Raw genomic sequence first — 12,256 nt, 5'->3', positions numbered from 1 at the left:
CGAGCAGTGATACGTTCCCCTCAACCGATGCTGGGATCATATCAAGGTGTGGTTACTCTCATGATCTTGTGTTTAGACGCCGTGTGGCCCATGATCCAGCGGGCTGGGGCTCGAATGCAGTCGACGGTAAGGGCCGGAACGTTGGGCAAGGGACAAGGAGGCCTTGCATATCTTGTTATGGCTCGCCGCAGCTGCAAGTCTCGGACTCGACGGCGTGGTCGACGTCTTATTAGTAAGGACAGATAGGATGCTCCTCTGCTTCACAGTAAGTAGCACAAGCCGGGCCGAGACCTACCTTGCCTTGGATGAGAAACATCAGGCAATCCTAAGACAGCCCTGAGGCACACGAGTAAGTTGTCCCTCGAAGCAAGACAGGTCGAAACGACACGATACGACACGAAACAAAACGAAACAGAAGGAAAAGGACTCGGGCGGCGACAGAGGGGGAAGCACATGGGAAGAGGCTGCCCACCCACCTTCGGTGCGGTACGGTCCCAAGGTGCTGGAAACGATCGTCGGCCGGGACAAGCAGTCGGGATATCTAACGGGTTTAGGTATAACTCGATGTCGAGTTCTGGTTTTCGTATTGGACGAGTTTGCATGCGATTGCCGTCCGTAGCAAGGCACCTGCACTTCGCACTTTAGCCCTAATGCAACCATCAGCAGCTCTGTCGAGCCAGTCGCATTTTACCATTGCAAAATCCACAATCGTAAACCTACACTTGCAGGTTGACAAGTTGCGACAGGACGGCGTTTGCCGCTGCTTGGGAAGAACATACCCCTGGACACTTTTTTCAACCTCATCCCATCCCACATGTTGGTAATCTGCATCGGCATGGCTCGTGGTGGCCGATACATGGTCGTCGCGCAGCGTTTGGCGAGTGACACGACAGCCGCAGGCTCAGCTTCGAGTACGTGATGGGGAACACGCAGACATTTCGGTGCAAGGTGACGGGGTTTGACTTGTCGTCTGCTTCACAAATCTCGTCGTGGCCCCTTCTGCCCCGCCATTGGGGGGATACGAGATGTAGGAACAACGGTAGCTAGTTGCAGAGTGTAGTTCAAGACTTGAAGCTGTTGTCTGGTGGATGCAGAGGCAAGTCCTGACCCGCATGGCGGAGAAAGATGGCCTCAAAACGAAACAGTAGGAACGAATGCATTTGGTCATATTTGCCGGCATAGGTAAAGTAAGCTCTAGTGTAAGAGTTGATTAATGCTTCATGGTGAGGATGAATGATGCAAGTTGATGGTGTCTGATGGTGACGTTGAAGGTGTCGAAGGAACACCCCGAATAGGAAAGCACAGGTGCTGCCCATGCTTCCTTCCAGAACAACACGGACGAGGTTAGAGCCAACAGACACGAAACCCTCCTCACATGACCTGGACCAAATCTCACGAGATATTGAACATTGTCGCTTTTGGCAAGCTGCATCTCAGGCTAAACAACAAACAGCATCATCAGCGAAGAAGCCACAGCTCAGATCATGGAAAGAACCCAGCTTGTACGGTATAGGTCAAGGATCCGCTGCCCGGACGGACCTAGAACGACGTTCAAGAATCCATCCATCGGCGACGGAGAGATGCCCGTCCACCCACCGCCAAACCGAACGAGCAGCGGCTATGCACGCTGCAGAACCAGAGGCCCGGGGATCCGCAACCGTTGCCATGTCCGTCTGTTGGCAGGCATGGCGCGCCGCACCGCAAGACATCAAAGAAGAAAAGGACAAGGGTCCAGCCTAGCAGAAATGCGATTGACTGGCACCCCCCGGCCGCCGCGGGCGTTCTGACACGGGCGATTGGCTCCGGAGAAAGACGCCATGAGGGGCGACGGTTCCCTTCAGAGTTGGACCCAGTTTCCCGTTTTGGGAGATTCTTGCGAATCGTCTATCAGAACTTACTACGGGCCATGAGATTGAAGGGTCTGGCTCTTGTGTGTGTGTGTGTGCATGTGCGAGGCCAATGACCAGATCGGGGACTCGTCCGCGCACCGCGTCGATGTACCAGAGCTCGGTGCGCTGCCACAGTCGATCTGTCGGTGGGCGAGATTTGATTTTGGACTTGGGATCACTGTTGGATCTGGCGGCATCTCGGCCGTTGACGTTGACGTCGACCTCTGCCAACACGAGATATCACGGTCGTCTTATTTCTGCTGCCGCCCCCCGCCTGCAGCATGTCATGGATATCGACAGGATGGATGGTCATCCTGGGTCTCCAAGACACCTGAGGCCGAAGATTACATGAACTTGACGGAAATGTCTCTTTTCTCAACGCCATGACCGGCTGTCTCGCATCCTCCTCTCCCATACATACAGACATACAGACAGAGACGCCTCGCGCCGCACTATCACACGACTCTTTTCCCTGTACCTGATGTCGTTTTACACACCATGTCTCTGCCTTTGCCTCTCGATTCGTCCAGACCCATTAACCTTCCCCTCGGTCTCATGTCCTCCTCGCATCGCATCGCAGCAGCTGAGTCTCCTCCGTCATCTCCCCACCCAGGCCCCGAGACCCTGGCTTCTTCATCTGCACTCTGTGGCTTCGCCTTAGCCTCTCTCCACAGACAACTCACCCTTGCCTACCCGATCTTGGTCCCCTTGGCTTGGGCGGCTCCGTCATCTCCACAAGGCTCGAGGCTCCCTCAGGTCGTCCGTCCCCGTCTGTTCGTTGGGTTACCCCAAGACGGACCGACGTGGGTGGTGCTCGAGAGTCAGAGCTTCTCCCTTCATCTACCTGGCTTGGTCCATGTCTGTTCCATGAGATGCCAATGCTCTCTCACCCTCTTCTTTCGTTTCAGTCCCCTGCCCCCATCTCATCCCATCCCACGCCCCAGCTGCTCACAACCTGCTTGACGGGCATGCATATATACTCGTCCTTGTTCCTATCCTAGGTAGGCTGGATAGTACATGTACATAACCCTGTCAGATAGCACTCCACTCGTCCCGACTTTGGCTTGCCCGTCCATCCTGGCAACCAACCCTGCTATAGTTCCGTCGCCTCGGAACTGCATTGATAGTACGGCCCTCCACTTGTTAGAGAGCCACGCCGCTTCTCATCCCGCATCGAGCTTGACCGTCTTCCATCCTTCGTTACTTTGTCCCCAAGAAGTCTAGTGTCATCCATGAGCAAGAGAGTTTACACGCGGTCTACCCACCACCACCAGCAGTCGACTTATACCTACACTGGGTCCCTCCTCCTCTTCTTTGCCCACAACTATTTCGTTGCTTCTTTATTACCTTGACTGGTCCTTTTTTAATTAACCATGCCCTCTTCAACCGAACTCATGCTTTCAACACCCTCCATTACCCTCTCCTACCTCAATCCTCCAACCAGTGCTCGCTTCTCTTGTTCCTTCAGCACTCCTCGACGTATGGCCGCTCCATCCAGGACATCTCCTTCTCTACACTCTTCCTTCAACCGGCTCAGCTCGGAGCTCCTGGTTCTCATCTTCGAACAGGTATAGACTCTTACAGACCCCTGTTTCCATGTGATAGCCCCTCACTAATAGCTCCGTTTAGCTTCGGGATATTGATGCGCGGTCCGTCTTGTCTGTGCGTCTAATCTCAAAGAGGTTCGATGCCATAGCCACACCTACGGCCTACCGCTTCCTGACTTTGAACGAGCATCTCGTCGCTCCAGACGCTGATCAACGGTACCCCAATGTCTTTGATCACATTTCTCTTCACACAAACCATGTCGTCGTTCCAAGCAACCTGGACCCCGATGGCATCTCAAGGGTGTTATCATGTATCAGGAGGTTGAGCTCCATTCGGTACTGACATTGTCCCTGCAACTTTACTTTTCCGCTGACAGGTTCACTGGCAGCTGGCAATACATCGACGGCGATATACACACCGCTGGCATCTGGCTGCCTTCTGATCTTCTAAGCTCGAATGACGCCAAGTTCAGGGGCACCAAACTCCACGTTGAAGACTTGCCCATGAGAAACTTTGACAGCAATCTGGGAGATGTCTACACAAAAGCCATCCCCGCAAAGCATCTAACGACTTTGAGGCTGGCAAACCCGACTCCAGCGTTGTCTACTCGACTTAGCTCTTTGAAGAGTCTTCTTGTCCAGGCTTCACAACTCAGGACATTCCACTATGAGGACCGCGGACAGGGCACATGCTTCAACTTTCTGCCGACAGACTGCATGCCTGCCTTTACCAACCTGCGCCTACGATCATACGACTGGAACCACACAGCGGAGGATGTTCGGAAACACTGGGACTTCTCCCGGATAGAGTCCCTCGAACTGGTTTCCGTGCCAGTCTTTCACTTTCTGAGGTCTGTGTCTTTCAAGGACTTTGCGAAACTTCACACGCTGCAAGTGGAAGACTACAGCGCCCACCTACCAGACAAGAGAGAGGATGCCACCGCTGGACTCTATCTACTCATTAAGAATCACATTAGGGCGCTCGAGGTTTTGGACATTACTTGCCACACCAAGCTCTTTCCATTGGATGCCATCATAAAGCATCAACGCTCACTACGAGTGTTTCGATTCCGGGATCACACTGGGTTCTGTGAGGATGACGAAAGGTGCCCGACCTTGCTACCGAACGACTTGGCGATGCTCTCGCAACGGCTTAGATCTGTTCACACGCTCGAACTTGATATGGACGTGAGAATGTGCAATGCGACAGCGTTCTTGCGGGCCGTTTGTGCTTTCCCGGAACTCCATACCCTGACCCTCCACGTCCAAACGGTGGTCCAACCTTTTGAAGATGTCGCTCCCGGAAACGACTACGACTACGAAGCAGCGATGGAGACTTTTCGACTTCTCATGCAAGGCAAACATGCAATGAATTCCTCCGTCTCTTGGAAGCAGGTTACCATTAATGTCGGGGGCTGGAGGCGTGTTATGGTCCGGAGACTAAGCAGCGCATGGCGAAGGCAGAACGAAATGGGCATCTACGCCGAAAGATGCTTTATCCTCGAGAATGATGCTTGGACCGGGAATATCGCGGTACGGGAGGAGATGTGCGTGGAGAATACAAGCCGCGGGGGAAGTCCAATTCCATGATGGTTTCAGATACCTTTGGCCTTCGTGCCAGTCAGCTTCGCCCGCCGCAGCTCTCTCTTCGAGCTGCCTACCTATGCGCAGTGTCAATCAGGGAGTGGATCCTCCGCTGGCATCATACTGAGGCTACCCTTGGTAAATGTTCATCAGTATATCTTCACATTTTTATACAGTAGCAGTCTTAGAGCAGTCAAGGATGATGCAACGCAAAGAGCGCCTATAGCCTGACCCAGAGCCCCCATCACCCGCATAGGAAAGGAAGGGAAAAGCCAATAGGCCAAAGCCATAGCTTAACCACAGATACCATTTTTAGCTATAATTCCCCTAGCTAATTAACTAATTAGGCCAGAAAATAACCTAGCAGCCTTAGTGAAGCGCCTATGGCCATAAAGCAAGTATGGCTGCTGCTGCTGCTGAGAAGGAAGAAGCTGATGCTGGCGATGGCTTCGGCTGGGTTGGAAGCAGATTTCGCCCTTCCAGCCTCATTCGTATGGTAGAGTGCCGCAGTGGGAGTACTTGATACCGGCTAGCTCCTCAGGCCGATACCGTGGTCTTGATGTGGCGGTTTAGAATGCCACGCAGGCTCTGCATCTCCCTCGCAAAGCCTGGAGGCTGCCGCATGTGTACCTCTGACATTATCAGATCAACCATCATGCAATTCTCGGTACGGTCATCGTAGAGGACGTTGCGGAGCTCAGCATCGCGATGCAAAACTCGGTGCTCATGCAGGCGGCTCAGGGCAGTCGTGATGTTCTCGGCAATCGCAGGCTTGATACTCTCCAATCTATAGAGCACAGGGCGCCCGCCGTAGCTCATGAGCATGAAGTGAATATAAATGCCGCCGTCGTAGTAGTACGGGAGAATGAGGTCGATCGTACTGAGGCAGACCGGGATAAACCGACCCTGAAGGTCATGGAGATGGTTGTATATCTCATTCTCGTGGAGTAGCTGATCTCTATCTGCAGCCTCTACGCCCTTGGCCACGAGGGTATAGCCACGGGAAGATAGCCTCAGTTTAAAAAGGGACCCACGCGAGCCCGAAACGTGGAGTGGTGTGCAGTCAGCGTCCTCGCCACGGTCGCTAGCCAACTGCTCACGCGTGCGGTAAAGGAACTCCTCAATGCCAAGGTGGGCATGCCCATGGTCTGCAGCGTTGGGGCACTGGGGATCCAACGGGCCGCCAAAAGCGAGTCCCTTCAGGCAGTCATGGGTGCAGTAAGGGCGTTCGTTGATGGTGGCTCGGTTGTTGCCCAATGTGTCGCTTTGTGAGAGAACGAAGGACATGTCAGACCACGATTGTGGTGTGTATTCCACGGCTGCGCTTGTATCTGAGCGAATGGTGGACGGAATGTCATGCACCTCCATCTCGTATTCCACACACCATTGAGGGAGCCGAGCAGCTTGGTCACACCAATGCTGGCTCGGCGCCTGGGAATTGATGGCTTGCATGATGAAGGCAGAGACCTGGGCAACAGCTGTTTGATAAATGGCTGGAGGTTTGTCGCTCCCAGGCGGAACATCCAGACTCGGCACAGAAACGAAATAGTAAACCAGAGAAGGGTCGTCGTCAGATATGTGGAGAAAGATGTACGCCTCGCCCTGACATACGAATCCGTACCGCAGCTTCTTGTCAACCATGTATGCAAAGAGCTGAGTTATGACAGCAGCGCTGAGTCGCTTGGCAGCATCTGTGAAGGTTTCGGTGCTCTTGTTGATGACATCGCGAGCCGGCTGAATCTCGCCGACCAACCCTGTGACGATCTCATCTCGAGTCAACTTGTGAGGTGGTTTATACTCGATCGCCAAAGTTGGCACCTTTTCCTCGGAGGAGGATTGGTAGATGCAGAGCTGATCCGCCCGGCAGTTCTTCATCCGCTTTGGTTGCTGCTCGGTCGGCGCCTCGGGGGAGGCGCTATTGCCAAAATTCGTATCGTCGATGAATGACATGGTTCCCCGGAGGCCGAGATGCTCCCTCGCTTCGGGGTCGTTGTGGACGGCAGCCATGATCATGCAAACGGAATCCTCAACAGTCTTGCATTGAAAAGTTCGCAAGGTCATCTCACTGCTGACTGGTTTGAGGGTTGATTTGAGCCGCTCCAGGTATTCTAAAGATGGGAACACGGCCTTGTCAAAGAAAGAGGTATGTTCCGTGAGTGTGTCCCAGACATGGGCCTGCATGGCCGGGAAGTTCTTCCACGGAACAATGCGCAAGGGGTGCAGCAGTCGGCCGGCAGGCTTGGTTGTTGTCTCACTCTGCGTAGTGAGAGGCCTCTCAGTGATGGGGACCAGTGCCAGGGCCAGAGTGTGGCATTCTTTGAGGAAGTCGCCAAGTTTCAGGGATGCGACGCGTCTCTCCAGTTCTCGACCTCTCGCCTTGGCTTGCTCAAGCTCTCGAGTGTTTTTCTTGAATTCTAGATTGCGCTTCTTTAGCTCTCGAGTGTTTTTCTCAAGCTCTCGAGTGTGTTTCTCTAGCTCTCGATTGTCTTTCTCTAGCTCTCGATTGTCTTTCTCGACTTCTAGGTTGAGCTTCTCTAGCTCTCGAGTGTGTTTCTCGACTTCTTGAAGACTCGCCTTGGCTTGCTCAAGCTCCTGTCGCACTTTTTCAAGCTCGTCCATGGCGGTATGAATTCACTCTTGTAGGCCGTAGAAAGGTCGTGCGATGATGATGATGATGCGATGATGTGATGATGTGATGATGACGATGTTGTTATTGTTGTATGAGAGGCAGTGATGAGGATGAGGATGATGTGAAGAGGATGATGATGATGATGATGTTGTTGTTGTTGTTATTGTATGAGAGGCAAAGTAAACAAACAGGATGATTGCCGTGTTTTGCCAGGACGAGAGTGGCATCTCACGGTTCCATCACGTGCTTCGACACATAATTGCAGCCGGCACCTCAAACCTCCCCGTCACATAGGGTAGGTAGTCAATTGACGGGATCAATTGATCAATTAGCCAAGGAAAAGTTGCTACTGGCTGGTTGACGAGCCCAAGCTGCTAGCTTCGCCGCGAGGCCCGACTTCCTCAACGGCATGGTACAGCGAAAGCTGCTTCCAACCCGGCCGAAGCCATCGCCATCGCCAGCATCAGCTTCTTTCTTCTCAGCAGCAGCAGCCATACTTCCGTCAAAGGCAGCCCCAAGAGCCCTTGCCTTGCAATCGACGAATGGGCCGAGAGATTAAACGACTAAGAAATCGCTACTGCAATTTATACTCGTAGCCAAAGACCGTGCAATGATACCTCTCCCCAATCATGACAATCGTCAGGCGATGGCTGTGCCATGTAAAGAACTCTCCTGACAGTAAGCGCATGTACGTGACTTCCATGAGCTGATGCTGTTTTGGTGTCGCTTCCTCGCCATCTCCCAGATGACAGGATACTCAGTCTCTATTCAGTCTTTCTACAATTATAATCACTACCTTGTAGAGTATCTTCCAACTCTTTGTGTTATTCTTATCCTAAGTTCTACCTAAGCTATGAATGTGTGTCAAATTTTCGAGTTGGCATGTCCAATATCTGCTCCCATGTCCGACCGAGACCATCTTGTCAGGCCCAACGAGCGTGATTCCTTGACTCGAGTCAGTCGTATCGTTCTGGACCTTGAAGCAATCCATCCTCTGGCGTACTTTGAATCCTCAATGATAGGAAAGATGGATGCGTACTGAGCTCAACTGTGAGCAAAAGCGAGGGTCCTCCTTTCACCTCCCAATTCCCTCCACTTCTCACCTTTGTCATTCTGTCCTGTTCTCCATCATGACCATATCCTCCATTTACACTTGTACTCTCGTGTCTTGGTATCCCAATGCGCCGACGTGTCCAATCCTGTCCATCCTCCTCTTGATCTGCCTATGTGTAATTCTCGCTGAACTCGTTACCCATGACCCAAAGGACAAACCACCTAACAACCATCGAGCAGCGGCCAGAAATAAGGAAAAAAACAACACGAAAAAAACAGTAACCGATCCAAGCCTCCAGAATCCCAATTCACGACAATTCCTCTTCCTCAGAGAGTATAACCCCAGTATCTTGATTCAAAAACCGGCGGGTTCACCTCCGAGATCGCCCCTGGCAGTGTCCATCATTATCAAGCCCACATAAACTCCCTCTCATCCCATTCCCCCAAAATAAAACTCCCATCTCGCGGTTCCAGCAAGTATGCAGCACCTCCAATAACCAACAACGAACTCAAGCGAACAGAAAAGACGAAATCCTCAAATCCCCTAGAACTACCTCACTCGAGATTCACGCCGAATACTCCCCCAGCCTCCGATGCTGACACTCCAAGTCATACATCTCCCCCTCGCGCACCTTGCTAGCCACGATATCAACCCTCGCCGGGCTATCCTCCATGAACTGCCGCAAGAAAGTAGTCGGCACCTGCGAATCATCGCAGAACCGATACCCAAAGTAAAAGATGATCTCAAGGTCCATCTTCTCTAGGGCCTCTGCAACGAGGAGCCCGCCGTTCCGGTGGATGTCTTGCCATTCGTCGGCGAGGTGGATGCCGCCAAAGTGAGCTTGCTCTCGCTGTCGCAGGATGGTCATGAACTTGTCAAGCTCTTCGACGTGGTATTGATAAAACTGACGCGAAGCGAGGAGCTCAGGGGAGTTGCTGACGAGCCACAGGGGAGGATTGAAAAGCTGCAGAGGCACGACACGACTCCATTCCCAGCCCAGAACGGCAACGATGTGCATATCATCGTCGACAATGATGTTCCGGTCAACAAGGTCACCGTGGGAGAGCACAAAGGGCTCGTGGTCCAGACTCTCGTCGAACCACTTCTTGCGCACAAAGCGGTCGAACTGGAACAGGTAGTACAGGGTCTGCTCGGCGTCGACCTTGTCTTGGGTCACGGCAGGGCTGCTGTAGAAAACATTCCATGACATGGCCAGCAGTATAGACACGTATTCCGTGGCTGTGCGTACAGGGCCTCGAGGGCCGCGGACCTCGCGTACGAGCGCGGGTTGCAGGCCTGCCAGCTGCTGCAGGTTGAACTCTGGGGAGACGGGACCTTGGAGGACGTCGACTTCGTCTTCATCACTCAAGGCGAGAGCTCCAATCTCTGAAAACGTGAGGCCGCGCAGCTGCAGGTAGATGTTGGCAAGGTCTTGATAGAAAGTAGCCTTCTGCTCAACCGAAAGGCCCTGGATTCTCACGTCCGAGAGCGGCGTGCCCTCGACGTACTCGAGGATGACAAAGGGGGGGATATCAGCGTCCTCCTCCTCGTCGATATTCGGTGCTATGACCCTCGGGATCGGGATTGTCGTCTGAGCGATCAAACTGTCACAAAGCCCATCCGTTAAACCATGTTCTCATAAGGGGGGTAACTAGATGGGAGCTCTCAACTGCATAGTCACCACCTCTCTCTCGACCAACTGCTGGGCGTCAAAGGCCAAGCATGGTGAAATAGGTACGCGCACTACCCACAAGTCGCCGTTGGGGAAGCGCACAAAGTAGGACATGACAAAGCGCCCGCACTTGGGCGGCTGAAAGAAGTCACACTCATCGCCGTCGTGGTACGAGCTCGCGAGTCGCTGAATCGAAGACTCGTCAATCGTCTCGATGAAGCTGTCGCGCTCCCTCTGGAGGCGGTCTTGAGCGATAAGGTCGACCATTTCGAAAAAGCGATGCAGAAGACAAGATGGCTGGATCGAGGAACCATCTTCAGCTTCAGCTTCAGCTCTCCTCTCCTCTCCTCTCGGGCGCATGCACATTCGGAGTCGAGTTTGCCCGCAAACCGTGATTGGCTTATCAAGAACCCGTGAATACGAGATTTGCTGCTTAGCAAAGGGCGGCTTGATTCTGTGTAACAAGACAGTGTCCTTGAACGAGGCTCTGGACGTGAACACGATGCCTCAACTGATCAGCATCCAGATATCCAAGGACGGGAGCTGTCTGACCACGAGACCATGTTGGCTGGAGAATGACCAGCTGAAGCAAATGATCCATGTGCAACACAAATAACATCCCAATGTGCAGAGTTGACGACTCCAAGTTGAATAGTCGCTTAGCCACACAAGAAGCCATCAACTCTCCCAACACAGACAGTGTCAAACCTCTCCCCTCCCCTTGACACCCGATAAACTCCTGGCTCCATCTGCTCGCGTAGCTCGTCCGTACTAAGGCCAAACCCCTGTCGCCTGTTGGTCCATCCCTTCCCACCCGCGCGGCCCTTCCCGTCCCTCTCTCCCGCAAATGCTGGGCCTTTCCAACCCTCACGATGCATCACGGCCGACAGGCTCAGCCTCGACCCTCGCCCAACGTCCAGGCTCCAAAACAAGTCGCAAATCCAACATCTTTTGGCCCGGAAACGATGCCCGTCGTCCCTATCCAGATCCTGACCCCTCACACAGTGTGGAGCGTCTCCCTCCCCGGACCCCCGGCCCGGCCCAACCGCTGCCCTGCCCGCATTAGCCTCTTTGAGGCGACGAGGAATGGCTCAAGCGAGACGTGCCAAAGTGGGAACCTGGGGAGCGCAATGAGACAAGGGCAACGAGTTGACGCTGTAACGAGCTCGACCGCCCAGATACCACCAGCGCAGTCTCTGCGTGGGTGTTGCGAGTTGCAGGGGGGACCAAGGTAGGCTTGGGGCCTCACTGTGAATTTGGCCGGAGCCAGAAGGACCAGTAGTGGACCAGAAGAATCAAACAAAGGAATGGTAGTAGATGGTAGATCTGAAGGCCATGCAAAGAATAGAGAGAGTGGTGCTGGTCCAAAGAAGCTGTTGACAAGCAACCACATAGACGGGCACTTGGATCATAGCTTCATTGACTATATTGTGCCTCGGGATGCCCCCAGCGAGACGCCAGACCACGTGGGCTTGCTCTAGAGCCTCTCAGTCGCCCAGTCTCTCTGCGCCTTGCAACAGCAAATGCAGCAGAGGGGAATGCTCGCTCCCAGAGCCCGTTCCAACGGCCCGACAGCGATCAAACCAGCTTCTCCAAGCGCCTTCAACCAGCTCCAGCTTCAACTATGAAGCAGCACCGAAAGTTGATTGCTCAGCTGCAAATGTGGAGCCCATATAGACCAGCAACAACGGGCCAACTTCCAGCTATGCCATGTATGAGCGGCAACAACCAGTCTTGAACAGGCACAACACTCGTTGTTTCTGAAATGTGCTCGGCAACAGAGAGCGGCTCAGTGGCATTGGCACTTGCACCATGACCTGCCGAACTTGTCCACAACTCAAATTGTCGAAAGCTTGTCACTAGAAAAGGCCAAGGGTCCAG

General features: G+C 53.4%; 4 protein-coding genes across 4 annotated transcripts; 2 read left to right on the top strand and 2 right to left on the bottom strand.

The window, feature by feature from the left end:
• Nucleotides 1–3,262: 3,262 nt before the first annotated feature.
• Nucleotides 3,263–5,026, top strand: NECHADRAFT_67705 (uncharacterized protein; the record flags this gene model as incomplete). The annotated part of the gene is made up of 3 exons (XM_003053275.1): nucleotides 3,263–3,457; nucleotides 3,519–3,772; nucleotides 3,826–5,026. The coding sequence occupies 3 exons, from the start codon at nucleotides 3,263–3,265 to the stop codon at nucleotides 5,024–5,026; spliced, it is 1,650 nt and encodes a 549-aa protein (XP_003053321.1).
• Nucleotides 5,027–5,557: 531 nt separating this feature from the next.
• On the bottom strand, nucleotides 5,558–7,639 carry NECHADRAFT_78194 (uncharacterized protein; the record flags this gene model as incomplete). The annotated part of the gene is made up of 1 exon (XM_003052771.1): nucleotides 5,558–7,639. The coding sequence occupies one exon, from the start codon at nucleotides 7,637–7,639 to the stop codon at nucleotides 5,558–5,560; it is 2,082 nt and encodes a 693-aa protein (XP_003052817.1).
• Nucleotides 7,640–9,268: 1,629 nt separating this feature from the next.
• NECHADRAFT_78193 (uncharacterized protein) lies at nucleotides 9,269–10,642 on the bottom strand (the record flags this gene model as incomplete). The annotated part of the gene is made up of 2 exons (XM_003052770.1): nucleotides 9,269–10,307; nucleotides 10,455–10,642. The coding sequence occupies 2 exons, from the start codon at nucleotides 10,640–10,642 to the stop codon at nucleotides 9,269–9,271; spliced, it is 1,227 nt and encodes a 408-aa protein (XP_003052816.1).
• Nucleotides 10,643–11,247: 605 nt separating this feature from the next.
• On the top strand, nucleotides 11,248–11,856 carry NECHADRAFT_78192 (uncharacterized protein; the record flags this gene model as incomplete). Its single annotated transcript, XM_003053274.1, has 2 exons — nucleotides 11,248–11,606; nucleotides 11,724–11,856. The coding sequence occupies 2 exons, from the start codon at nucleotides 11,248–11,250 to the stop codon at nucleotides 11,854–11,856; spliced, it is 492 nt and encodes a 163-aa protein (XP_003053320.1).
• Nucleotides 11,857–12,256: the final 400 nt, after the last annotated feature.

The sequence above is a fragment of the Fusarium vanettenii genome (genome assembly GCF_000151355.1).
Source record: "Fusarium vanettenii 77-13-4 chromosome 3 genomic scaffold NECHAsca_2_chr3_3_0, whole genome shotgun sequence".
NCBI lineage: Eukaryota > Fungi > Ascomycota > Sordariomycetes > Hypocreales > Nectriaceae > Fusarium > Fusarium vanettenii.
Note: the sequence above shows the minus strand (reverse complement) of the source record. Positions and strands in the feature narration are given on the sequence as shown.